Here is a 26,384-nt window from a genome sequence, read left to right as displayed (position 1 = left end):
GGCCCCTAAACTCCAGCCCCTTCTCCTAGGCTCTCCTCCATGCTCTCCCACAGTAACTAACTCAATTCCCTTCCAGCCCTGCCCCCCAGCCAGGGCCGCATTCCACCTTCCTTTGTTCCTCTCCATGGGGGGTGTCTGGCCACTGGTTCAACAAGTTTGGCACTACCTTTGCATAGTGAGGTTTTCCCTGCTGGGTCTTGCTCCAGACAGCAGGGGTCACCACAGCCCAGCAAGTACCCCCACTACGTCACACCCTCATGGTCATGACAGAGTCCCAGCCCCAAGGACAGCATGCCAGGGCTGAGAGCCGGGGGTCTCCCCGGTGGGCAGGGCAGGGCCTGGGGCCAGGCGGCAAGAGCAGCGAGTCGCTGTCTGCTCACACGGCACGAGGAGCTCGGGGGAATGAGTGAGAGCCTGACCCCTCTGCGTGTCGTGCCCTGCCAGCGATGGAGCGGGCAGGGCCGGTGTCCTCAGCATCGCTGCACCCGGGGGATGCAAAGGCCTGGAGACGGGGCTCAAGTAATCCCCCCAAATGCTTCCCCCAGAGCCACGCTGGGTCAGCTGGGGCCGGTAGCCGTGGGACTGTTGGAAGGGGGGATGGGGGCCTCAGCGCAGGCTGGGGGCTCCCCTGGCCCCCGTGAACGGTTATGTGTGTCTGAGCACTGGACTAAGCTCCCAGCCCACCCCAAGCCCTCACCCCTGCCCCTAGCCCCTGAGGCAGCCATGGGCCTGGGGGAGTGAAAGTCCCAGGGGAGGAGGGGGCGTCAGGCCTTCTTTGTACAGCCCAGGGCACGACCCCGTTAGCTGCACTCAGGGCCAGGAGCACAGTGACTCTCACCCCCCCTCCCGCTTCCCTCCAGACTGCTGCCCGGAGAAGTGGCTGTTGTACAAGGGAATGTGCCTGTTTGTCTCGCGGGAGAAGAAGAGTTGGGAGGAAAGCAGAAAAGACTGTGAAAAGAAAACTGGTCAGCTTCTTATCAGCAGATCCGGGAACCAGATTACAATGCCGGTATGGGACCTGCACAGCCGGTATGGTATCTGCACAGCTGTATTGGTACCCGCCCAGCCGGTATGGGACCTGCACAGCTGGATTGGTACCCGCCCAGCCGGTATGGTACCTGCACAGCTGGATTGGTACCTGCACAGCTGGTGTGACCGCAGCTGGCACACCGTGTAAAGAGGCAGTGATTCCATGTGACGGGGGGGGGGCGGGGGGAGGGTGTAATAGGAGGGGCTCAGAGAAGAGCAACAGCAACGGTCCAGGGCAGGTGGGATCACTCTATGGGGTGACCCAAAGGGTCAGGGACCCCTGCGGGGGCCGGGGGGGTGTTATGGGGACAGGGACAAGTGTCTCTAGAGCCCAACGCAGGAGAGGAACTGCACAGCGCGTGGAAAAGGGGTAGAACTGGGACACACGAGGGGACGGAATGACACACGCCCAGGGGAGCCTGCCAGGCAGCCCCACCTCACCTCTTCACTCTCGCTGCCCGTGGAACCCGGATTAGGGCTTATGCAGCCACAGTGCAGCGAGCACGGGCTGCTTGAGGAACCCAGAAGGGAAACTGAGGCACGCATGTATGCAGCGAAAGCAGTAAGAACACTTCCACTTCGGCACAGCACTGCGCTGCCCAATGGCATTGCGGGTGTGTTGCCAGGAGCGCTGCGTGTGACACTGGGGGGCCGTTGTCCTGCTCTGCCTTAGCTGACAGGTGCTGGGGCTGCAGGCAAGGTTGCCTGTGCTACCCTCATCTGCTCCCTGGGCCGTGTGTTCTCCTGCAGCCTTTAATTACTGAGCCCCACACTGGGCCCCCCGACCCTGCTGGTTCAGGGCACCAGACGGACTGTTCTCAGGGTCTTTACCCCCCTCATTCAGGGTGCGACCCGGCCTCAGTCACGGCGCATTGTCCAACCCAGCTGTGCACACAGCTCTCACGCGTTCCCTGGGCCTGTCCGGGGGACGAGCAGGCGCTCAGGGTGGCGCAGCTGGGGAGACTTGCAGGAGGGGGTCGCGGAGCCTGGCTGAGATGCAGGACGGGTGGGAGGAGCCAGGGCGGGAATGGAGAAGTATGGAGAGGCGGGAGGGGGGCTGAGCCTTGAGGGACCTGCGCAGCTCACAGCTGATGGGGCCTCTGGGCTCACTGCCGTGGGGAGGAGCAGCACCCCCTGTGACGGACCGGGCCGTGTCGGCACAGCTGAGGGCGTCCACTCAGGGCGAATTGCTCAAATCCGGGGCTACTTACAGCCCCCCCTGACTGGTGACCTCTCCACACAGGCCACAAACCAGTCCCACAGAGCGCTTCAGCTGCCTGCCTGAAGCCTCCCGAGCAAAACCCCTCCGAAACCCCAGCAATATCCGTGCCCCAGATGGCCCCGGGCCTCATACACAGGTGGGGGGTCCTAGCACCCAATCCCACCTACCCCGAACAAGTTCTGTCCGGTTCCAAGAAACCAGCCACAGATCCCTGGTCAATTTACCCTCTGGACCTTACCACAAATCATGCTGGGCCAATCCTTTAGAATCTATATCTAAAGGTTTATTATTACAAGAAAAAAAAGCCTGAGAGTAAGGTTATTAAAGTACAGTACGTTACATGCACCGAATCTCCCAGTCCTCGATGCAGGCTCTAGCAGAGGTGTTGCAGCTGCTGGTTTAAAAGTTCTTATTGCACATCCTACGATCAGGATGGGTTCACAGGTCTTCCGGGCTCTTCGATCCCTGCAGTGCTGCCTCTGGGATGAAGCGCTGAGCTGAGAACCAAAATGGCATCGACCACATGGCCTCTTTATCCCTCCTTCCTGGCCTCTTCTGGTCTCAGCCGGTCACCTGGTCCTCAGCCTCTCTCTGCTGGCAGCTCTTGGGTCTCCGCCCTCCTGCTTTAGGTGTGTCCTTGGGCCATCAAGGGCCATTGTTCCACAGGGCTTTGCTACTCAGCCTGTCCATAGCAATGCTCAACCACATTCACAGTAATATTCAGCTTCCACACAGATTACAGATTCCTGCCTACACACACAGACATTATACACTCACATAAATAGTGTACATAAGATCAACAAACAATAATCTCCCATTCAATACCCCACATGGCTCCCCCCATACCAATTTCTGGGGCCAACACCCCCACCTAGGGGTGCAGCAGCGATCTGGCTGCTTCCCTCCAATTCAGCAACGTGACACCCCCATGCAGCGGGACCAGGACGTGCCACGGCAAACTCGCCCTCCTGGAACCGCTCTGAGACCCGACAGACTCGTACCCGCACCTGGCTGCCAGGGGCTACGTTCAGCACCTCTCCGCCCACAGGCTCCCAGCCAGGCCAGACTCACTGGTCAGCTGGCCATTGGGGAGAGACGACACGAGGTGGGGAGGGGAGGGAAGGGAAGGGAAGGGAGCTGGAGTCTCACATCCCCAGTGGTGCTCAGGTGACATCTGGCCAGGGCAGGATTCCTCTCGGGGCCCAGAGGACGGTCCCGGGGGCGGGGGGGGGAGCCAGGCGGCGAAGCCGGCTCCAGCAGGCAGTCTGTCTCCCAAAGGCCCGATGCTCAAGGCTGTCGAAGGGAGCTCTGGGAGCAGTGGGCGCTCCCCGGCTTGTTTTGTCCACCAGTTAAACCTAATTCCCAACGCACCAGCTCCGGCCCCCTGACGTCTGGCCCCCCGACGGCTGTACCCGGGCCAGGCCTGAACACAGGCCTTGAGCTGCCTTGGCACTAACTCCGCCTCTGTCCCCGCTGTGCCCTTCCCCTCACGTCTGTGTCTAGGGCCCAACTCACTTTTCACAGCTGAGCCCACGCTCCGGGAGACTCGCAGCCCCACTGTCCGCACAGGGCAGGTCCCCGGGGAGCCAGGGGGCTGGAGAGCCGGGAGCAGGGTGTGCTGGGAGGAAGGGGTCAGCCGCCCCACGCCCGGCTGGCGGGGTAACCACGAGTGGGGCAAGGCGAGCGGGCGCCTGGCACGTCCCTTCCCCCACCAGCTAACCCCGTCCCTGCAGTTCAGCGCCCAGGCTGGCCCAGGCTGGCCCGGGTGCTCTGCTTCTTGAGCGCAGGGATCTCATGAGCGACCTTCCGTCCTAGAGCTTCCTGGCCAAGACTGACGTGCAGTACTGGATTGGACTCAGGAGAGAGTGGAGTGACTGGAAGTGGAAGTGGATTGATGGCTCACTCTTTGAGTAAGTACAATGTCCTATTTACTTCTTATGAAAGCTGCTCCCAGTGCTACCCTGTGCCCCCGCCCAACGCAAACACGCACTGCAGTAGTGGTGGGTAAAACCACTGCCCTGCACGGGCTACAAGTGGCTTCCCCATAACAGAGCCACCGGGCCTGCAGCTCCTCACATGGACCCCATTGCCGGAGGGCCAGGTGAAGCAATGCCCGGAGCCTGAAAGTTGCGGTAAGACGAGTCGCAAGCACGTCCAAGTTCCCAGAGCAAATTCTGTATCAGGGTGCCCAGGAGCAGGGCAGGCGGCTCACGGGCAGGTCGGGGGGAGCCCAGAGGGAAGGGATGTAGGGCTCCAGTCGAGATGCCAGGCAGGTGCTGGCAGGCGGCTCACGGGGGGGTCAGGGGGAGCCCAGAGGGAAGGGATGTAGGGCTCCAGTCGAGATGCCAGGCAGGAGCAGGGCAGGTGGCTCACGGGGGGGTCGGGGGGAGCCCAGAGGGAAGGGATGTAGGGCTCCAGTCGAGATGCCAGGCAGGTGCTGGCAGGCGGCTCACGGGGGTCGGGGGGAGCCCAGAGGGAAGGGATGTAGGGCTCCAGTCGAGATGCAAGGCAGGAGCAGGGCAGGTGGCTCACGGGGGTCGGGGGGAGCCCAGAGGGAAGGGATGTAGGGCTCCAGTCGAGATGCCAGGCAGGAGCAGGGCAGGTGGCTCACGGGGGTTGGGGGGAGCCCAGAGGGAAGGGATGTAGGGCTCCAGTCGAGATGCCAGGCAGGAGCAGGGCAGGTGGCTCACGGGGGGGTCAGGGGGAGCCCAGAGGGAAGGGATGTAGGGCTCCAGTCGAGATGCCAGGCAGGAGCAGGGCAGGTGGCTCACGGGCAGGTCGGGGGGAGCCCAGAGGGAAGGGATGTAGGGCTCCAGTCGAGATGCCAGGCAGGAGCAGGGCAGGTGGCTCACGGGGGGGTCGGGGGGAGCCCAGAGGGAAGGGATGTAGGGCTCCAGTCGAGATGCCAGGCAGGAGCAGGGCAGGTGGCTCACGGGGGTTGGGGGGAGCCCAGAGGGAAGGGATGTAGGGCTCCAGTCGAGATGCCAGGCAGGAGCAGGGCAGGTGGCTCACGGGGGGGTCGGGGGGAGCCCAGAGGGAAGGGATGTAGGGCTCCAGTCGAGATGCCAGGCAGGTGCTGGCAGGCGGCTCACGGGGGGGTCAGGGGGAGCCCAGAGGGAAGGGATGTAGGGCTCCAGTCGAGATGCCAGGCAGGAGCAGGGCAGGTGGCTCACGGGGGTCGGGGGGAGCCCAGAGGGAAGGGATGTAGGGCTCCAGTCGAGATGCCAGGCAGGAGCAGGGCAGGTGGCTCACGGGGGTCGGGGGGAGCCCAGAGGGAAGGGATGTAGGGCTCCAGTCGAGATGCCAGGCAGGAGCAGGGCAGGTGGCTCACGGGGGTCGGGGGGAGCCCAGAGGGAAGGGATGTAGGGCTCCAGTCGAGATGCCAGGCAGGAGCAGGGCAGGTGGCTCACGGGGGTCGGGGGGAGCCCAGAGGGAAGGGATGTAGGGCTCCAGTCGAGATGCCAGGCAGGAGCAGGGCAGGTGGCTCACGGGGGTCGGGGGGAGCCCAGAGGGAAGGGATGTAGGGCTCCAGTCGAGATGCCAGGCAGGAGCAGGGCAGGTGGCTCACGGGGGTCGGGGGGAGCCCAGAGGGAAGGGATGTAGGGCTCCAGTCGAGATGCCAGGCAGGTGCTGGCAGGTGGCTCATGGGCGGGTCGGGGGGAGCCCAGAGGGAAGGGATGTAGGGCTCCAGTCGAGATGCCAGGCAGGAGCAGGGCAGGTGGCTCACGGGCGGGTCGGGGGGAGCCCAGAGGGAAGGGATGTAGGGCTCCAGTCGAGATGCCAGGCAGGAGCAGGGCAGGTGGCTCACGGGCAGGTTGGGGGGAGCCCAGAGGGAAGGGATGTAGGGCTCCAGTCGAGATGCCAGGCAGGAGCAGGGCAGGTGGCTCACGGGGGGGTCGGGGGGAGCCCAGAGGGAAGGGATGTAGGGCTCCAGTCGAGATGCCAGGCAGGAGCAGGGCAGGTGGCTCACGGGGGTCGGGGGGAGCCCAGAGGGAAGGGATGTAGGGCTCCAGTCGAGATGCCAGGCAGGTGCTGGCAGGCGGCTCACGGGGGGGTCAGGGGGAGCCCAGAGGGAAGGGATGTAGGGCTCCAGTCGAGATGCCAGGCAGGAGCAGGGCAGGTGGCTCACGGGCGGGTCGGGGGGAGCCCAGAGGGAAGGGATGTAGGGCTCCAGTCGAGATGCCAGGCAGGTGCTGGCAGGCGGCTCACGGGGGGGTCAGGGGGAGCCCAGAGGGAAGGGATGTAGGGCTCCAGTCGAGATGCCAGGCAGGTGCTGGCAGGTGGCTCACGGGGGGGTCAGGGGGAGCCCAGAGGGAAGGGATGTAGGGCTCCAGTCGAGATGCCAGGCAGGAGCAGGGCAGGTGGCTCACGGGCGGGTCGGGGGGAGCCCAGAGGGAAGGGATGTAGGGCTCCAGTCGAGATGCCAGGCAGGTGCTGGCAGGTGGCTCACGGGGGGGTCAGGGGGAGCCCAGAGGGAAGGGATGTAGGGCTCCAGTCGAGATGCCAGGCAGGAGCAGGGCAGGTGGCTCACGGGCGGGTCGGGGGGGGCCCAGAGGGAAGGGATGTAGGGCTCCAGTCGAGATGCCAGGCAGGAGCAGGGCAGGTGGCTCACGGGGGTCGGGGGGAGCCCAGAGGGAAGGGATGTAGGGCTCCAGTCGAGATGCCAGGCAGGTGCTGGCAGGTGGCTCACGGGCAGGTCGGGGGGAGCCCAGAGGGAAGGGATGTAGGGCTCCAGTCGAGATGCCAGGCAGGTGCTGGCAGGCGGCTCACGGGGGGGTCAGGGGGAGCCCAGAGGGAAGGGATGTAGGGCTCCAGTCGAGATGCCAGGCAGGAGCAGGGCAGGTGGCTCACGGGCGGGTCGGGGGGAGCCCAGAGGGAAGGGATGTAGGGCTCCAGTCGAGATGCCAGGCAGGTGCTGGCAGGTGGCTCACGGGGGTCGGGGGGAGCCCAGAGGGAAGGGATGTAGGGCTCCAGTCGAGATGCCAGGCAGGAGCAGGGCAGGTGGCTCACGGGGGTCGGGGGGAGCCCAGAGGGAAGGGATGTAGGGCTCCAGTCGAGATGCCAGGCAGGTGCTGGCAGGCGGCTCACGGGGGGGTCAGGGGGAGCCCAGAGGGAAGGGATGTAGGGCTCCAGTCGAGATGCCAGGCAGGAGCAGGGCAGGTGGCTCACGGGCGGGTCGGGGGGAGCCCAGAGGGAAGGGATGTAGGGCTCCAGTCGAGATGCCAGGCAGGTGCTGGCAGGTGGCTCACGGGGGTTGGGGTGAGCCCAGAGGGAAGGGATGTAGGGCTCCAGTCGAGATGCCAGGCAGGTGCTGGCAGGTGGCTCACGGGCAGGTCGGGGGGAGCCCAGAGGGAAGGGATGTAGGGCTCCAGTCGAGATGCCAGGCAGGTGCTGGCAGGCGGCTCACGGGGGGGTCAGGGGGAGCCCAGAGGGAAGGGATGTAGGGCTCCAGTCGAGATGCCAGGCAGGAGCAGGGCAGGTGGCTCACGGGGGGGTCGGGGGGAGCCCAGAGGGAAGGGATGTAGGGCTCCAGTCGAGATGCCAGGCAGGAGCAGGGCAGGTGGCTCACGGGCAGGTCGGGGGGAGCCCAGAGGGAAGGGATGTAGGGCTCCAGTCGAGATGCCAGGCAGGAGCAGGGCAGGTGGCTCACGGGGGGGTCAGGGGGAGCCCAGAGGGAAGGGATGTAGGGCTCCAGTCGAGATGCCAGGCAGGTGCTGGCAGGTGGCTCACGGGCGGGTCGGGGGGAGCCCAGAGGGAAGGGATGTAGGGCTCCAGTCGAGATGCCAGGCAGGTGCAGGGCAGGTGGCTCACGGGGGTCGGGGGGAGCCCAGAGGGAAGGGATGTAGGGCTCCAGTCGAGATGCAAGGCAGGAGCAGGGCAGGTGGCTCACGGGGGTCGGGGGGAGCCCAGAGGGAAGGGATGTAGGGCTCCAGTCGAGATGCCAGGCAGGAGCAGGGCAGGTGGCTCACGGGGGTTGGGGGGAGCCCAGAGGGAAGGGATGTAGGGCTCCAGTCGAGATGCCAGGCAGGAGCAGGGCAGGTGGCTCACGGGGGTTGGGGGGAGCCCAGAGGGAAGGGATGTAGGGCTCCAGTCGAGATGCCAGGCAGGAGCAGGGCAGGTGGCTCACGGGGGTCGGGGGGAGCCCAGAGGGAAGGGATGTAGGGCTCCAGTCGAGATGCCAGGCAGGTGCTGGCAGGTGGCTCACGGGCAGGTCGGGGGGAGCCCAGAGGGAAGGGATGTAGGGCTCCAGTCGAGATGCCAGGCAGGTGCTGGCAGGTGGCTCACGGGCAGGTCGGGGGGAGCCCAGAGGGAAGGGATGTAGGGCTCCAGTCGAGATGCAAGGCAGGAGCAGGGCAGGTGGCTCACGGGGGTCGGGGGGAGCCCAGAGGGAAGGGATGTAGGGCTCCAGTCGAGATGCCAGGCAGGTGCTGGCAGGTGGCTCACGGGGGGGTCGGGGGGAGCCCAGAGGGAAGGGATGTAGGGCTCCAGTCGAGATGCCAGGCAGGAGCAGGGCAGGTGGCTCACGGGGGTCGGGGGGAGCCCAGAGGGAAGGGATGTAGGGCTCCAGTCGAGATGCTAGGCAGGAGCAGGGCAGGTGGCTCATGGGCGGGTCGGGGGGAGCCCAGAGGGAAGGGATGTAGGGCTCCAGTCGAGATGCCAGGCAGGAGCAGGGCAGGTGGCTCACGGGGGTTGGGGTGAGCCCAGAGGGAAGGGATGTAGGGCTCCAGTCGAGATGCCAGGCAGGTGCTGGCAGGTGGCTCACGGGGGTCGGGGGGAGCCCAGAGGGAAGGGATGTAGGGCTCCAGTCGAGATGCCAGGCAGGAGCAGGGCAGGTGGCTCACGGGGGTCGGGGGGAGCCCAGAGGGAAGGGATGTAGGGCTCCAGTCGAGATGCCAGGCAGGAGCAGGGCAGGTGGCTCACGGGGGTCGGGGGGAGCCCAGAGGGAAGGGATGTAGGGCTCCAGTCGAGATGCCAGGCAGGTGCTGGCAGGTGGCTCACGGGGGTCGGGGGGAGCCCAGAGGGAAGGGATGTAGGGCTCCAGTCGAGATGCCAGGCAGGAGCAGGGCAGGTGGCTCACGGGGAGGTCGGGGGGAGCCCAGAGGGAAGGGATGTAGGGCTCCAGTCGAGATGCCAGGCAGGAGCAGGGCAGGTGGCTCACGGGGGTTGGGGGGAGCCCAGAGGGAAGGGATGTAGGGCTCCAGTCGAGATGCCAGGCAGGTGCTGGCAGGTGGCTCATGGGCGGGTCGGGGGGAGCCCAGAGGGAAGGGATGTAGGGCTCCAGTCGAGATGCCAGGCAGGAGCAGGGCAGGTGGCTCACGGGCGGGTCGGGGGGAGCCCAGAGGGAAGGGATGTAGGGCTCCAGTCGAGATGCAAGGCAGGAGCAGGGCAGGTGGCTCACGGGGGTCGGGGGGAGCCCAGAGGGAAGGGATGTAGGGCTCCAGTCGAGATGCCAGGCAGGTGCTGGCAGGTGGCTCACGGGGGTCGGGGGGAGCCCAGAGGGAAGGGATGTAGGGCTCCAGTCGAGATGCCAGGCAGGAGCAGGGCAGGTGGCTCACGGGGGGGTCGGGGGGAGCCCAGAGGGAAGGGATGTAGGGCTCCAGTCGAGATGCCAGGCAGGAGCAGGGCAGGCGGCTCACGGGCAGGTTGGGGGGAGCCCAGAGGGAAGGGATGTAGGGCTCCAGTCGAGATGCCAGGCAGGAGCAGGGCAGGCGGCTCACGGGGGTCGGGGGGAGCCCAGAGGGAAGGGATGTAGGGCTCCAGTCGAGATGCCAGGCAGGTGCTGGCAGGTGGCTCACGGGGGTCGGGGGGAGCCCAGAGGGAAGGGATGTAGGGCTCCAGTCGAGATGCCAGGCAGGTGCTGGCAGGCGGCTCACGGGGGGGTCGGGGGGAGCCCAGAGGGAAGGGATGTAGGGCTCCAGTCGAGATGCCAGGCAGGAGCAGGGCAGGCGGCTCACGGGCGGGTCAGGGGGAGCCCAGAGGGAAGGGATGAAGGGCTCCAGTCGAGATGCCAGGCAGGAGCAGGGCAGGTGGCTCACGGGGGGGTCGGGGGGAGCCCAGAGGGAAGGGATGTAGGGCTCCAGTCGAGATGCCAGGCAGGTGCTGGCAGGTGGCTCACGGGGGTTGGGGTGAGCCCAGAGGGAAGGGATGTAGGGCTCCAGTCGAGATGCCAGGCAGGTGCTGGCAGGTGGCTCACGGGGGGGTCGGGGGGAGCCCAGAGGGAAGGGATGTAGGGCTCCAGTCGAGATGCCAGGCAGGTGCTGGCAGGCGGCGGCAGTGGCAGGGAACGCGAGGAGAACACATTTCTTAATGCTGGGATCGGGGAACAAGCCAGAGAAATTGGAAATTCTCACTGATGAGAAGCAGTGGCCATCTCCGCTGCCTGCTGGGGTGTCACAGGAGGTGCTGGCTCCAACCTCGGAGGAAAGGCTGAGGGTCGGTGACAGCTCGTCGGGGAGCCCTGAGCCTGCACCCCTGTCTGCCGCCAGATGTGACTCTCCGCCGGCTAGTAGAGTGGAAGGTTTATTGCTTCTCCAAGATACAGCGCAGCGCAGGAGCGATGTTAACACAGGAGCCAGGGCAGAGCCTTATTCGTCTTAGGGGGAGGGGCTTCACCCCCTCCCTTGGTCTAAAACATCCTCCCTTCCCCCAGCCCAGCCGAGACTGACCACTCCCAGGCCCTACCCCCCAGCCAGGTGCCCATCCCCGCCTCCCTCCCTTTGTCTCTCCCCCAGGAAGAGCCTTGTTCCCTGCTTAGGCTGGGCCTGGGTGTCTGGGCCAATCCCCATGTGGGGGAGTCAGTGGGAATCGCACAGCCCAGCACAGGGGACCCCGGGTCACAGAGCAGACAGCCCCCCACTGCGGCACAGCTCCCCCCTCCGAGAGCGAACTAAGCAGGGTCACTGAGCTTGTGACCTGGGGAAGTTAGAACATAAGAACATAAGAACGGCCGCACTGGGTCAGACCCAAGGTCCATCTAGCCCAGTATCCTGTCTGCCAACAGTGGCCAGCACCAGGTGCCCCAGAGAGGGTGGACCGAAGACAATGATCAAGCAGTTTGTCTCCTGCCATCCCTCTCCAGCCTCTGACAAACAGAAGCCAAGGACACCATTTTATCCCCTGGCTAATAGCCTTTTATGGACCTAACCTCCATGAAATTATCTAGCTTCTCTTTAAACTCTGTTAGGGTATGTCTACACTACCCTCCTAGTTCGAACTAGCGGGGTAATGTAGGCATACCGCACTTGCAAATGAAGCCCGGGATTTGAATTTCCCGGGCTTCATTTGCATAAGCGGGGAGCCGCCATTTTTAAAACCCCGCTGGTTCGAACCCCGTGCAGCGCGGCTACACGGGGCATGAACTAGGTAGTTCGAACTAGGCTTCCTAGTTCGAACTACCGTTACTCCTCGTGAAATGAGGAGTAATGGTAGTTTGAACTAGGAAGCTTAGTTCGAACTACCTAGTTTGTGCCCCGTGTAGCCGCGCTGCACGGGGTTCGAACCAGCGGGGTTTTAAAAATGGCGGCTCCCCGCTTATGCAAATGAAGCCCGGGAAATTCAAATCCCGGGCTTCATTTGCAAGTGCGGTATGCCTACACTACCCTTCTAGTTCGAACTAGCGGGGTAGTGTAGACATACCCTTATAGTCCTAGCCTTCACAGCCTCCTCTGGCAAGGAGTTCCACAGGTTGACTACACGCTGTGTGAAGAAGAACTTTCTTTTATTAGTTTTAAACCTGCTACCCATTAACTTCATTTGGTGTCCTCTAGTTCTTCTATTATGGGAACTAATAAATAACTTTTCTTTATCGGCCCTCTCCAGGCCACTCATGATTTTATAGACCTCTATCATATCCCCCCTCAGTCTCCTCTTTTCCAAACTGAAAAGTCCCAGTCGCTTTAACCTCTCCTCATATGGGACCCGTTCCAAACCCCTAATCATTTTAGTTGCCCTTTTCTGAACCCTTTCCAAGGCCAAAATATCTTTTTTGAGGTGAGGAGACCACATCTGTACACAGTATTCCAGATGTGGGCGTACCATAGTTTTATACAGGGGCAGTAAGATAGTCTGGGTCTTATTTTCTATCCCTTTCCTAATAATTCCTAGCATCCTATTTGCCTTTTTGACCGCCGCTGCACTCTGTGTGGAAGTTTTCAGAGAACTGTCCACGATAACTCCAAGATCCCTTTCCTGATTTGTCGTAGCCCCCATCATACTGTACATATAGTTGGGGTTATTTTTCCCGATGTGCATTACTTTACACTTATCCACATTCAATTTCATTTGCCATTTTGTTGCCCAATCACTGAGTTTGGTGAGATCTTCTTGGAGTCCCTCACAGTCTGCTTCTGTCTTGACTATCCTAAACAGTTTTGTATCATCCGCAAACTTTACTACCTCACTGCTTACCCCTTTCTCCAGATCATTTATGAATAAGTTGAAAAGGATTGGTCCCAGGACTGACCCTTGGGGGACACCACTAGTTACCCCTCTCCAATCTGAAAATTTACCATTTATTCCTACCCTTTGTTTCCTGTCTTTTAACCAGTTCTCAATCCATGAAAGGACCTTCCCTCTTATCCCATGGCCATGTAATTTACACAAGAGCCTTTGGTGAGGGACCTTGTTCCAACCTCGGTGGAAAGGCTGAGGGGCTGTGACAGCTCGGGCCTGCTGCCCGGTAAAGCCGCAGCGGTGACATTGGCGCTCCCCTTGGCTTGGGCTGGCCACGGCGCTGCCCTGCAGGAGCCGGTCCCCCGTTTGGCTGCTGCACGACTTTGAGGGGGCTGGTGCGCCACTCTCTGTGGTCATACCAGTCCTTCCGCTTCCTTTGGGCTCTGCCCAGGGTCTCCCTGGCCAAGCCCATGAGCTCAGTGAGACTTTCCCAGAAAACCAGGACGTCCCCCACCCGACTCTCCATTCGGGGAGGCCTTCCCGTCCCATAACTCTCTCAGCAAGCCCAGAGGGCCCCATCTCCTTCTGGACCATGGCTCAGTCGGGGAGACCCTGGTGGACCCTTGGGGAACCTCCCTTTGTGCAAACAGCAGGGGGGGCAGGTACTCGTCCCAGTCCTGCGGGTGCTGGTGCATGAAGGCCTCCAGCATCCGCTTCAGGGTCCCCTGGAAACTCTCTAAAATCCTTTTCCTGCAAGATTGGTACACCTTTTTGGGGGCATAAGGATCTTGTGGGAAAAGGGGGTTTGAGTAAAAAGACAATGTCCACACTGCTTGTTTTTGCACAAAAACCCCCACTGCAAAAACGGATTGGTAGAAAATATGCAGATGAGACTGTGACTCATGCAAATGAGTCCCTTTTTGCATATTTTTGCTGAGAAAACTTGTAGGCTATGTCTACACTGGCGGGTTATTGCACAAGACCATCTTGCACAAGGACTCTTCTGCAGGAACACGTCCACACTGCCATGTGCGAGCTGTGCTTTTGTGCAAGAGCATCCTTGGCAGTGTAGACGCTCTCTTGTGCAAGAAAGCTCTGGTGGCCATTTTAGCCATAGGGGTTTCTTGCGCAAGAAACCACTTGTGATGGACCGGGCCGTGTCTGGGCACAGCTGAGGGCGTCCGCTGAGGGCGAATTGCTCAAATCCGGGGCTCCTTACAGTCCCCCTGACTGGTGACCTCTCCAAACAGGCCACAAACCAGTCCCATAGAGCGCTTCAGCTGCCTGCCTGAAGCCTCCCGAGCAAAACCCCTCCGACACCCCAGCAATATCCGTGCCCCAGATGGCCCCGGGCCTCATACACAGGTGGGGGGTCCTAGCATCCAATCCCACCTACCCCGAACAAGTTCTGTCCGGTTCCAGGAAACCAGCCACAGATCCCTGGTCAATTTACCCTCTGGATCTTACCCACAAATCACGCTGGGCCAATCCTTTAGAATCTATATCTAAAGGTTTATTATTACAAGAAAGAAAAGCCTGAGAGTAAGGTTATTAAAGTACAGTACGTTACATGCACCGAATCTCCCAGTTCTCGATGCAGGCTCTAGCAGAGATGTTGCAGCTGCTGGTTTAAAAGTTCTTATTGCACATCCTACGATCAGGATGGGTTCACAGGTCTTCCGGGCTCTTCAATCCCTGCAGTGCTGCCTCTGGGATGAAGTGCTGAGCTGAGAACAAAATGGGATCGACCACATGGCCTCTTTATACCCCCTTCCTGGCCTCGTCTAGTATGAAGCGGGTCACCTGGCCAGAGGCCAATCTTTGTGTTTCCTGCTGGCTGCTCTCAGGTGACAGCCCCCATTCTTTAGGTGTGTCCTTGGCCCATTGAGAGCCATTGTCCCACAGGGCCTCGGTAATTAGCATGTCCATAGGCCCGGCCCTGCCCAATGCTCAACCACATGCAGGGAAATCTTCAGTATCCATACAAGTACATGCTCATAACTGCACACACAGACATTATACAAACACAGGAACAGCGTACATAGGATTATCAGACAGTGAGCTTCTATTCAATACCTCACATGGCCCCTTATATACCATTTTTGGGGCCAACACCCCCTCCTATGGGTGCATCAGTGATCTGGCTGCTCCCCTCAAGATCCAGTAACGTGACACTGCTGCCGCACGTCCACACTGCCCTCGTGCGTAGAAGGGCTCACACCTGTTAGAAAAGAATGTAGCTCTTATGCAAGATGCCCTTTCTTACCACGCCGTACAGTAAATCTTCTTGCGCAAGAGTGGGTGGGCAGTGTGGATGCTCTGCGGAAAAACGGCCGTTCTTGCGCAATAACCCGCCAGTGTAGACATAGCTGTAGTGTAGACGTAGACATATATACTCAAGGGAAGTCCCTGGGCTAAAAGCCTGAGTTACAAAAGAAAAACCCCACAATGAACAGCTCGGACATTATTTCCAACTGCCCAAACAATAAATCCTGATAGACGAGCTAAACTTTCCCCTACTTACACATTGTCAGAAGTCCGTTCTTAGAGAGAGAAGTGTCTCTCATCTCCCTCAGTGCTTGGACAAAACTGCTCAGCCTCACAAACAAAAAGGGAGAGAGAAAAAAGCTCTCTCTTCCAGCTTGAAACTTCTACCTGCATTGTTATTGGCTGACCACCGGATACCTGGCTAGGTACAGGAGACATTATTAACCCCTTAGTCACTGGTACTGGTCAGCACTCCTGATTAGGACAGATACAAAGAGCTCCTCTTGAAGGTTCAGGGGTGTGACGGGGAGTCGGGGCCCCCCCGATCCTGCACCCCCGTAGCAGCAAGAACAGACCCCACCAGCAGTAGAATAGCGGGGTTTATTGCCCCTCCAGGGTACAGCCCAGCAAAGATGTGGGGTGATTACAGGATGTGACGTAGTGGGGGTACTTGCTGGGCTGTGGTGACCCCTGCTGTCTGGAGCAAGACCCAGCAGGGAAAACCTCATTATGCAAAGGTCACGCCAAACCTGTTGAACCAGACACCCCCCATGGAGAGGAACAAAGGAAGGTGGAATGCTGCCCTGGCTGGGGGGCAGGGCTGGAAGGGAGTTAGTTGGTTGCTGGCTGTCTGGGAGCATGGAGGAGACAGCTTAGGGAAAGGGGCTGGAGTTTAGGGGCCCAGTCTCCCCCCATCTCAAGGGGGCCTGAGGCATCCTAGCCCAGCTCTGTGACCAGATTACATCTGTGCTGGGCTGTATCCTGGAGAGGCAATAAACTTCCTCTATTCCACTGGCTGGTGCAGTCTGTTTGTGCCATTTCGGGGTGCAGGAGACGGGGGAACCCCAACGCACCGTCACACAGGATTAGGGGCCAGGCTGGTTCAGAGCCCTGCGGTTAGGGCCCATCACCCGTAGCCCTCCGCCCCAGCAACCTCAGTCTATCGCCCTCATGGTCCCCACCCCAGACGGCCCCTTCCCCCTGCGCACACCTCCTGTGTTCAGCCTCTTCCCTTAGCCTGTAGAACTGGTTTTAGCCACTGCCCTGGGGCGGTAAGGCCCCCCCCCCGCGGTGGGCCATGGTACAGACAGCCGCCAGGGGGGTCCCCCACAGCCCAAGCCTAGCAACCAGCACGGTACTAACACTACACCACCGGGGTGACGGGTCTGTCAGTGTCCGCGTGGTAACAGATATTGAATACGGGGCTCTTCGGAGAAGGGCTCCCATGACCCAGTGGCTGGAGGCTGCCGTGGATCCACTCAGACAGGAAATGGGGGTTCATCAACCACGGGAACAGTGGCCAAGGGCTGCTGTGGAGACTTCGTGGCTGACAAGGTGTCAGTCAGGGGGGGCCGTTGTTCGAGGAGATGTGGGATCATTTCAGGGCAGAGCCGAGTCCTGGGAGAGCGGCACTATGAGCAGCAAGCCTGGAACAGGATGGAAAGGGGGGGGGAGCAGAGGGGAGTCCTGGGCAGATTCAAAGCTGAACCCTCTGCAACATGGTGGGGGGGCGTCTACAGCTCGAGCTACAAGCCAGCTGGCCCCCAGCTCTGGCTGTCGAGGTCTCTTGAGCTCACCTGTTGCTGGCAAGTGTCACTGCCTGGGACACAGCCCCACCCCCGGCCGGCGGGTGGGTGACACTGGCACCACGGAGGCTGTGTCAATGGAGCCACAAAGCTTTTGTTGTTCAACCTTCCCCTCCCCCGCAAAGCTGTGCCACCACAAGTGCCAGCGTGCAGAGGAGAGCCCTGCGTTCGCACTGCCCCTCGGGGACACGCCGGCGGCTGAGGCTGTGTGCTGTGGCCAGACCCTGAGCCGAGGGGCAGAGGGGCAGGGGAGGTGGAGGGGACCTGGCAGATGCAGCGGCAGGGAAGACCGAGGGCTGGAAGCCGTGAGGGAGGGGACAGGGAGCTCAGGCTGCTCCTGGGGCTAGGCTGCAATCAAGGGGCTTGCGGAGCTCGCAGTGCGGAGGCCGGGGGCAGCGCGCTTTCGGGCATGGGCCTGCACCCCCGCTCACAGAGGGGAGCCCTCCGGCTGCTCCCTCCCGCTGCAACCAAAGGCCGAAGGAGCCCCGGGGCTGGACGCTGAAGGAGACGAGTTAGGACCAGAAACCAGAGGGAGGGAATTGCCCAGCTGGGGGTGGGGGGGGGGAGGGGGAGGGGGATGCTCAGTCGGTGGCTCAGGGAGTCTCCGTCCCAGGGCGCTTGGAAGTGAAGAGCAGGTGCCACTTTCTCAAAGCTCCACCCAGGTGACGCTGAAGCCCCAGGCATCCCGGGGAAGGATCCCTGGCAGGGCAGGCTGGTGCTTCGGGCCTTCAAAGCGCTGGCAAGCCGGCACGGGTACCAGCCGAGCGCCGGGGGAGGGGGCTGGGCTGCCTCTGTAACGCCCCTCTCCTTTCCAGAAATCCAAAACGTCTCTATGAAAACTATGCAACATGTGGCGCAGTAGAAGGCGGCTCCATTCAGAGTGGCATCTGCTATGAAATGAAGGGGTGGATCTGCGAGAAGGGCCCAGCGCAGCCCGTCTCTGCCAGACAGCCCCCTCTCTTACAATAGCCGAGGAGACGACAAACGAGCGTCCACATTCCTGACGACCGGACGCTGCTGTGAGTCTACCAGCCCCATCCCGCCCAGGAGCGGGCCGGGTGCCGGGTGCTGCGGGGGGAGAGGTGATGGGGGGCAGCGGGTTTAGTGGGCTGGGCTGGGACCGGTCGTGGCTTAGGGCAGCAGTCCCCAAACTTTGTAGAGTCCCCCCCCCGTTACCCTGTCCCCGTGCCCCCAGTCCCTTGGAGCCAGGAGCAGGGCCACGGGCCGTGGCAGTGGGGAGGGTGCAGAGGCTGGGGCGTCAGCTGGGGGTGGTCTTGGGCTGGGCGGGGAGCCAGAGCAGAGCTGGGGGCTGGTTGGGACTGGCCCAGGTCCTTCTGTGCCCCCCCACCCCTGCCCCTCCTGACAGGTTGCGGATCCAAACCTGAAGCACCTGAGATTTGCCTCCCTGGGCCCATGCACAGAGTCAGCCGGCTCTGCCCCCCACCCTCTGGGGCCCCAGGTCAGCCCCTCCCCCGCCTGCCCCCCGGCCTGGGCAGCGCTGCCTCTCGGGCTGACCCTGTTTGTTCCCCTGCAGCTCCAGGCCCGGCTCCCGCGCCACCTTCGACCCAGCCGCTCCCGCCCGAGGGCGCAGCCCCCAGCCCCCACTCAGCCTCGCTGGCACTGCTCAGGCCTGGAGCCCGGCCGGGCCAGGGGGCCGCAGCAACCGCAGACAAGGGCTGGGGCCGGGGCGTGATGCCGGGCACGGAGCCACCCGCCCTGCAGCAGCAGCGCCAGGAGCAGCCCACGCAGGCCCCGGGGACGAGAGGCCGGGCTGCCGGGGGGCTCCAGGGCACGGAGCCCGGAGACAGAGGGCAAGGCCCTGTGCCCGGAGGTGCCCTACGCCCGGGCGGGGGCTGGGGTGGGCAGCCAGGGCTCTCCTGGGCCACCCGGGCGCTGCAATGGGACCGGGGAGCAGGGAGCTGCTCTCTACCCCCGGCCTCTCTGTAGCCTCAGGGCTGGGGCTGGTGGCCCCTTGAAGGGGAAGTGGCCTCAAGGACCTGCCCTTGGGGGGTGCAGGACCCGGGGCAAACCCTCCCTGCCCCAGGCCCACCCCCATTTCACACCTTCCCCAAGCCCCCCGCTCTGCCCTCTCCCCCCCATTGCACCCCTTCTCCAGAGCCCCCTCCCTTGAGCACCACGACCCGGGGAGACCAGTGGGCCTGGGGCAAGGAGGCATAAGAAGATAAGAACGGCGGTACTGGGTCAGACCAAAGGTCCATCTAACCCAGTATACTGTTGTGACGTAGTGGGGGTACTTGCTGGGCTGTGGTGACCCCTGCTGTCTGGAGCAAGACCCAGCAGGGAAAACCTCGCTAGGCAGAGGTAAGGCCAAACTTGTTGAACCAGTGGCCAGACACCCCCCATGGAGAGGAACAAAGGAAGGTGCTGCCCTGGCTGGGGGGCAGGGCTGGAAGTTGGTTAGTTGGTTGGTGGCTGTCTGTGAGGATGGATGAGACAGCCTAGGGAGAGGAGCTGGAGTTTAGGGGCCCAGTCTCCCCCCAACTCAAGGGGGCCTGAGGCATCCTAGCCCAGCTCTGTGACCAGATTACATCTGTGCTATGCTGTATCCTGGAGAGGCAATAAACTTCCTCAATTCTACTGGCTGGTGCAGTCTGTTTGTGCCATTTCGGGGTGCAGGAGACGGGGGACCCCCAACGCGCCGTCACACTGGTGTCAGAAGTGGGATGCACTGCACCCCGTGGATGGAGCTTCCAGCGGCGAGCGACAAGGCGCAGTAGAATCAAGAGCCCTGGAGCCAGGCGTGCTGGAGACCGAGCGAAGCGGTTCCTGGGAATCGTGGGGCGCTGCAGCACTAGACTGGTGAGTCTGCACCGAGGGGCCCAGCGGGCCGATGGCCTACGCCCAACTCTTGAAGACAGAGCTGGTGGGGCTGTGCAGAGAGAGGGGCTTGCCTGTGCAGAAAGCAACCAAGGCCCAGCTGATTGCTCAGCTAGAAGAGAACGACCAGCCACAGGGTCAGGATCTTGTTCCCAGGGGAAGCAGCCAGACCCCCCCTGAGAGTGTGTCAGGCTCAGAGAGGGGGAGGAGCGCTGGAACTCACCGGAGAGATGAGACAGCTTCCCCCAGGAGGCCTGCAAGCTGCAGCCCATCTAGGGCAGGGGCCAGCCAAGCAGAGCTGCGGCGGCTGGAGATCCAGCTGCGGATCAGGGAATTGGAAGTAGAGGACCGAGAGAGGGACCGCCAGGACCGAGAGAAGGAGCGCCAAGATCGAGAGAGGCAGCGACAGCATGAGCTGGCCATGGCAGAGCGGAGAACCGGCGGGGCACCGGCTGTGCCAAGTGCGGATGGGCCACAGGGTCCCAGGACTGCCAGGCGCTTGGAGAGGCTCACGGTGGCCCAATTGAAGGACATGGGTGACATAGACGGGTTCCTCAGCTCCTTTGAGAGGGCCTGTGGACTGCAACGGGTTCCCCCAGCTGACTGGCTGCAGGAGCTCATCCCCGCACTGAACCAGGAGGCGGCCGGAGTGCTCAGTCAGCTGGAGGACCTACAGCCAGGGGATTACAACCGAGTCAAGGAGGCCCTGCTGCACAAGTTCGGGCTGACCCCCGAGATGTACAGGAAGAAGTTCCGGGGGGTACAGAAAGGGCCACGGGAGACCTATGTGGACCTGGCCGCCCGCCTGGCGCAATACTGCCGCAAATGGGTGTCTGGAGTCGGAGCCCAGACTGCAGAGGAGCTGCTCAAGCTGGTCATGATGGAGCAGCTCTATGAAGCGTGCCCACCAAAACTGAGGCTGTGGCTCAAGGACCGGAGACCAGAGAACCCCCAAGAGGCCGGGAGACTGGCGGATGAGTTCACGGAGAGCCGGTCCGGGTGTGAACGGGAATTCCGGAGAGAGAGGGAACCGCGCAGAGACCGGATCTCGGCTGAGCGACGGAGGGAGTCAACTACGAGGCGAGCCCAGGGAACAGGTCGTCTGTGCCCCAGAGAACCAGCCAGGGCCTGGACAGAGACAGCCCAAAGCCTAACTTGCCAGCGCTGTGGGCAAAAAGGCCACAAGAGGGCTCAGTGCACCAGGTCCCAGGACCGGGGACTTTCCAGGGTTAACTGGCTGGGGCGGGAGGAAGGGCAGGCTGCCCCAGAGGCAGGGGCTGGCAGGCAAACCTCAGCTCAGAGAGAGGGGAAGGATGCTCAGTGCACCTCCCCTGGGAGGTCTGATTCTCAGGAGGCGGATTTCTCCGTGTACCGGGTGGGGGCAGGACGGCCCCTGCGGAGCGAGTGCCTCATACCCCTGGAGGTGGATGGTAGGAAGGTGACGGGCTTCTGGGACACGGGGGCGGAGGTGACTCTGGCCCGATCCGACATAGTGACCCCAGACCGGATACTACCCCACGCGCAGCTGACCCTGAAGGGCATAGACGGGTCCCCGTTTAAGGTGCCTGTAGCCCGGGTGCATCTGAAATGGGGGGGCGAAGAAAGGCCTCAAGGAAGTGGGGGTGCACCCGCACTTGCCCACCGAGGTGCTGATGGGGAATGACCTAGAGGAGTGGCCCCATGAATCCCAGCGGGCTCTAGTCACTACCCGGAGCCAGAGCCAGCGGGGGGCTGACAACGTGGGTCCAGGGAAGGACTCCTGGCAGCATCCTCAGGGTCCCATCCCAGTGGACACGGGGTCCAGCCAGGCTGGGACTCCGGACCTAGGCAGAGGTGGGGGACAGGTCCCGATCCCTGCCTCAGCAGCTGAATTCCAGGCTGAGGTGCAGGCAGACCCCTCCTTGCAGAGGCTGAGGGACCAGGCTGGCCTCCGTGCAGCTCAGCCCCGGGGGAGAGGTGGCCAGGAGAGATTCCTGCGGGGGCGTGGACTCCTGTTCCGTGAGTGGCTCCCCCCCAGGAAGGCGAGGGCATGGGGGGTCCAGCGGCAGCTGGTCGTCCCCCGAAAGTATCGCCTCAAGCTGCTGTATTTGGCCCACGATGTCCCCGTTGGGGGCCACCGGGGGATCCGGAGCACCCGGCTGAGGCTGCTCCAGCACTTCTATTGGCCGGGAATCTTTACAGCCGTGCAGCGGTACTGCCGGTCCTGTGACTCCTGCCAGAGGGGTGGGAAGGCCCAAGACAGTAGGAAAGCGGCTTGGGGGTCTCTACCCCAGATAGACCCTCTGGGCTTGCTGAGAGAGTTATGGGAGGGGAAGACCTCCCTGGATGGAGCTTCGGGGGTGGAAGCCGCCCTGGCTGTCCAGAGAAGGCTCACTGGGCTCATGGCCCCGGCCCGAGAGACCCTGGCCAGAGATCAAGGCCAGCGGAAGGGTGGGTGTGACCCCCGAGGACAGGCCTGGGCCAGTCGCCCTGGAGTGGGGTGGCGAGTGGACAGAGGGAAGCCAACTCGTGGGTCCTCGCCACGGCCGGCCCGAGTCAAGGGGAGCACCCATGTCCCCGGGGCGGGTTCCCACACAGAGGACCCGAACTTCCCTAGGTCACGAGCGGAGTGACCCTGCTCAGTTCGCTCTCGGAGGGGGGAGAACTGTGACGTAGTGGGGGTACTTGCTGGGCTGTGGTGACCCCTGCTGTCTGGAGCAAGACCCAGCAGGGAAAACCTCGCTAGGAAGAGGTAAGGCCAAACTGGTTGAACCAGTGGCCAGACACCCCCCATGGAGAGGAACAAAGGAAGGTGGAATGCTGCCCTGACTGGGGGGCAGGGCTGGAAGTTGGTTAGTTGGTTGGTGGCTGTCTGTGAGGATGGATGAGACAGCCTAGGGAGAGGAGCTGGAGTTTAGGGGCCCAGTCTCCCCCCAACTCAAGGGGGCCTGAGGCATCCTAGCCCAGCTGTCTTATTTTCTATCCCTTTCCTAATAATTCCTAGCATCCTATTTGCCTTTTTGACCGCCGCTGCACTCTGTGTGGAAGTTTTCAGAGAACTCTCCACGATAACTCCAAGATCCCTTTCCTGATTTGTCGTAGCCAAATTAGCCCCCATCATACTGTTCGTATAGTTGGGGTTATTTTTCCCAATGTGCATTACTTTACACTTATTCACATTAAATTTCATTTGCCATTTTGCTGCCCAATCACTGAGTTTGGTGAGATCTTCTTGGAGTCCCTCACAGTCTGCTTCTGTCTTGACTATCCTAAACAGTTTGGTATCATCCACAAACTTTATTACCTCACTGCTTACCCCTTTCTCCAGATCATTTATGAATAAGTTGAACAGGATTGGTCCCAGGACTGACCCTTGGGGGACACCACTAGTTACCCCTCTCCAATCTGAAAATTTACCATTTATTCCTACCCTTTGTTTCCTGTCTTTTAACCAGTTCTCAGTCCAAGAAAGGACCTTCCCTCTTATCCCATGGCCATGTAATTTACACAAGAGCCTTTGGTGAGGGACCTTGTCAAAGGCTTTCTGAAAATCCAAGTATACTATATCTACTGGATCCCCCTTGTCCGCATGTTTGTTAACCCCTTCAAAGAACTCTAACAGATTAGTAAGACAGGATTTCCCTTTACAGAAACCATGTTGACTTTTGTCCAACAAAATATGTTCTTCTACATGCCTCACAATTTTATTCTTTACTATTGTTTCGACTAATTTGCCTGGTACTGACATTAGACTTACCGGTCTGTAATTGCCAGGATCGCCTCTAGAGCTCTTTTAGGCAGCAGGGGTCTCCCCGCACTGGGCTAAGAGGGAAGGGCTCTCGTGGATTGAGAACGGGTTAAAAGACAGGAACCAAAGGGGAGGAATCAATGGTCAGTTTTCCGAGTGGAGAGAGGGAACTCGCGGGGTCCCCCAAGGGTCTGTCCTGGGACCATCCTGTTCAACTGATTTATAAAGGATCTAGAGAAAGGGGGAAACAGGGAGGTGGCAAAATTTGCAGATGATCCCAAACTGCTCGAGATGGTTAAGCCCAAATCAGACCGTGAAGAGATTCAAAAGGATCTCACCAAACTCAGTGATTGGGCAACATAATGGCAAATGAAATGTAATGTTGATAAATGTAAAGCAATGCACATTGGAAACATAATCCCCAACTCTACATACAATATTATGGGGGCTAATTTGGCTACAACTACTCAAGAGAGAGATCTTGGAGTCACTGTGGAGAGTTCTCTGAAAACATCCACTCAGGTGCAGCGGCCGTCAAAAAGCAAACAGAATGTTGGGAGTCATTAAAAAAGGGATAGAGAATAAGACAGAGAATATCTTATTGCCTCGCTATAAAACCATGGGACACCCACAACTTGAATTCTGCACACAGCTGTGGTTGCCTCATCTCAGAAAAGATCTCTTGGCATTGGAAAGGTTCAGAAAAGGGCAACAAAATGCTTAGGAACAGCTGCCATATGTGGAGAGATGAAAAAGACTTGGACTTTTCAGCTTAGAAAAGAAGAGACTAAGGGGGGATATGACAGAGGTCTATACAGTCAGGACTGGCGTGGAGAAAGTGAATAAGGAAAAGTTAGTTGCTCGTTCCAATAACACAAGAACTAGACGTCACATTACTGGATTTTAAAGTGAGAAGCTAAATCACTGGTGCCCCATGGGGGAGGGGCCCCAAAAGACGGTACAAAGGGGGACATGTGAGGTATCATATGAAAGCTTCTGTTCTACTGATTCTGCATATGCCAGTCATGTAATGGTGTAATGTCTGTGTGTGGAGTTAGAAACACGGACTCTGTGTCGATGCTGGAAAATTCTGTCTATAGCTGAGCATTGGGCAAGGAATGCTCAGCCAGTGGCCATGCTAATTAGCAAGGGGACAATGAATCTCTAGGTGCCGATACACCCCTCAGGAATGGGACTGATACCTGCAAATCAGCCAGGGCTTAATGGCAGCCAGCATGTGAAACAGAGATGGGTCGCTCGACCATGTGACCTGCTCTGGCTAGGAGGATGCCAGGAGAGGTATATAAGTGCCATGTGGCACCCTCCATTGGGGTCTTCAGTTCAGCGCCTGATCCCAGATGCAGCCTTGCAGGGAACCACAAGCTGGGAAGAATTGTGGACGCATCCTGGCATAGGATGTGCACCAGAGACTTTTAAGCCAGCAGCTATAACAACTCTGCCGTGAGCCTGCATCGAGAACTGGGAGATTTGCTGCATGTAACGTATGATACTTTAACAACCTCACTCTCAGGCTTTTCTTTCTTTTAGTAATAAACCTTTAGATGGTAGATTCTAAAGGATTGGCCCAGCGTGATTTGTGGGTAAGAGCCAGAGTGTAAATTGACCTGGGATCCATGGCTGGTTTCTTGGTACCGAAGAACCCGTTCGGGGTGGGTGAGATTGGGTTCTGTAACCCCTCACCTGCAGGCAGGCCCAGGGCTGTTTGGGGCACAGAGAGAGCTGGGAGGGTCAGAGGGGTGGAGCTCTGTGGAACTCCTTGCCAGAGGATGTGGTGAAGACCAGGACTTTAAGAGGGTTAAGAGCTAGATAAATGCATGGAGGTGAGGTCCAGCAATGGCTAGGAATGGTGGCCCAGGCCTCTGTTTGTCAGGGGCTGGGGCTGGGTGACGGGAGGGATCACTTGCTGACTCCCAGTTCTATTCCCTCCCTCTGGGGGATCCGGCACTGGCTGCTGCCGGCCGACAGGGCCCTGGCTGGATGGGCCTTTGCTCTGACCCCGCCTGGCCGCTCTGTTCTTTCACCCTCACCAGAGCCGTGGGAAGTGGAGTGACCCAGAAGCCGGCTCCACTCTGCCAGCTCCCCGCCCGGTGGCTCGGCAGCCAGGCCGGGGTTGCCCCTCCACTGGAACTCCAGGCAGCAAGGCTACAGCAGGAAGCGATGCCAGGCCCCCCCCCCAGCCTGTGCCCCGTCCCCCTGCCCCACCAGGCTGTGCGTGGAGGTTTGAGAGCCGGGCCTGGGACACTCGCTGCCCTGCCTGTCCACACTGGCGGGTCTGGCTACTGGGGCCGTCTGCGACTTGATCGGTCGGCAGGGCCAGGGCCAGGCAAGCACAGCATGGCCCCCCCTTGCCCCACTGGGCACCAGGGACGCATCCCCCAGCCACCCCCTCCCCCAGGGCATCAGGGCCACAACCCCCACCCAACCCAGCTTAGGTGCCCCCCAGCTCCAGACACAGCACTGCCCCACTGGGCACCAGGGCCACAACCCCCACCCCACCCAGCTTAGGTGCCCCCCAGCTCCAGACACAGCACAGCCCTACTGGGCACCAGGGACGCATCCCCCAGCCACCCCGTCCCCCAGGGCATCAGGGCCACAACCCCCACCCCACCCAGCTTAGGTGCCCCCCAGCTCCAGACACAGCACAGCCCCACTGGGCACCAGGGACGCATCCCCCAGCCACCCCGTCCCCCAGGGCATCAGGGCTACAACCCCCACCCAACCCAGCTTAGGTGCCCCCCCAGCTCCAGACACAGCACAGCCCCTCCTGCCCCACGGGGGGGGGGGGCTTTGGGGAGCAGAGCACAGCCGGAGACCCTCCCCCAGGGCTGGCGGGCAGAGCAGGCCCACAGGTGTGGGGGTCCACGAGCAGGGAGGGGCGCTGAGCAGGGCTCATGGGGGCAGGAGCAGGACGTGCACTTGGGGCTGTTGAGAAGGGCCAGCACCACCGGGCTCATGCTGGGCAGGGGGGAGGGGAAGGGCCCAGGGCAGTGCCCCCAGGGAGCGGGGATGGAGACGGGGGGCCCCAGCTGCCATGGGTGCATCAGGAGGGCTGGAGGGACCCCCCCACCACGACACCTCCCTT

The 26,384-nt window shown here is 61.1% G+C and overlaps 1 protein-coding gene across 3 annotated transcripts in view; it reads left to right on the top strand.

The window, feature by feature from the left end:
- The window catches only part of CD72 (CD72 molecule), a 59,084-nt gene extending 39,849 nt beyond the window's left edge, over window positions 1-19,235 (top strand). Inside the window, exons 6-9 of one of the 3 annotated variants that reach the window (XM_089779501.1) lie at window positions 861-1,009; window positions 4,067-4,161; window positions 17,532-17,735; window positions 18,251-19,235. In XM_089779501.1, the coding sequence (XP_089635627.1) occupies window positions 861-1,009; window positions 4,067-4,161; window positions 17,532-17,685 (398 nt within the window). In that variant the 3' untranslated portion in view covers window positions 17,686-17,735; window positions 18,251-19,235. Of the gene's footprint in view, window positions 1-860; window positions 1,010-4,066; window positions 4,162-17,531; window positions 17,736-18,250 lie in introns of those variants that run through there. The other 2 variants (XM_089779500.1, XM_089779499.1) reach the window with 2 other exon arrangements.
- Window positions 19,236-26,384: the final 7,149 nt, after the last annotated feature.

Source organism: Pelodiscus sinensis, chromosome 6 (genome assembly GCF_052426305.1).
Source record: "Pelodiscus sinensis isolate ZL-2025 chromosome 6, ASM5242630v1, whole genome shotgun sequence".
Classification (NCBI taxonomy): Eukaryota; Metazoa; Chordata; order Testudines; family Trionychidae; genus Pelodiscus; species Pelodiscus sinensis.
The sequence above is the reverse complement of the archived record's forward strand: the minus strand, read 5'-3'. Positions and strand labels throughout refer to the sequence as shown.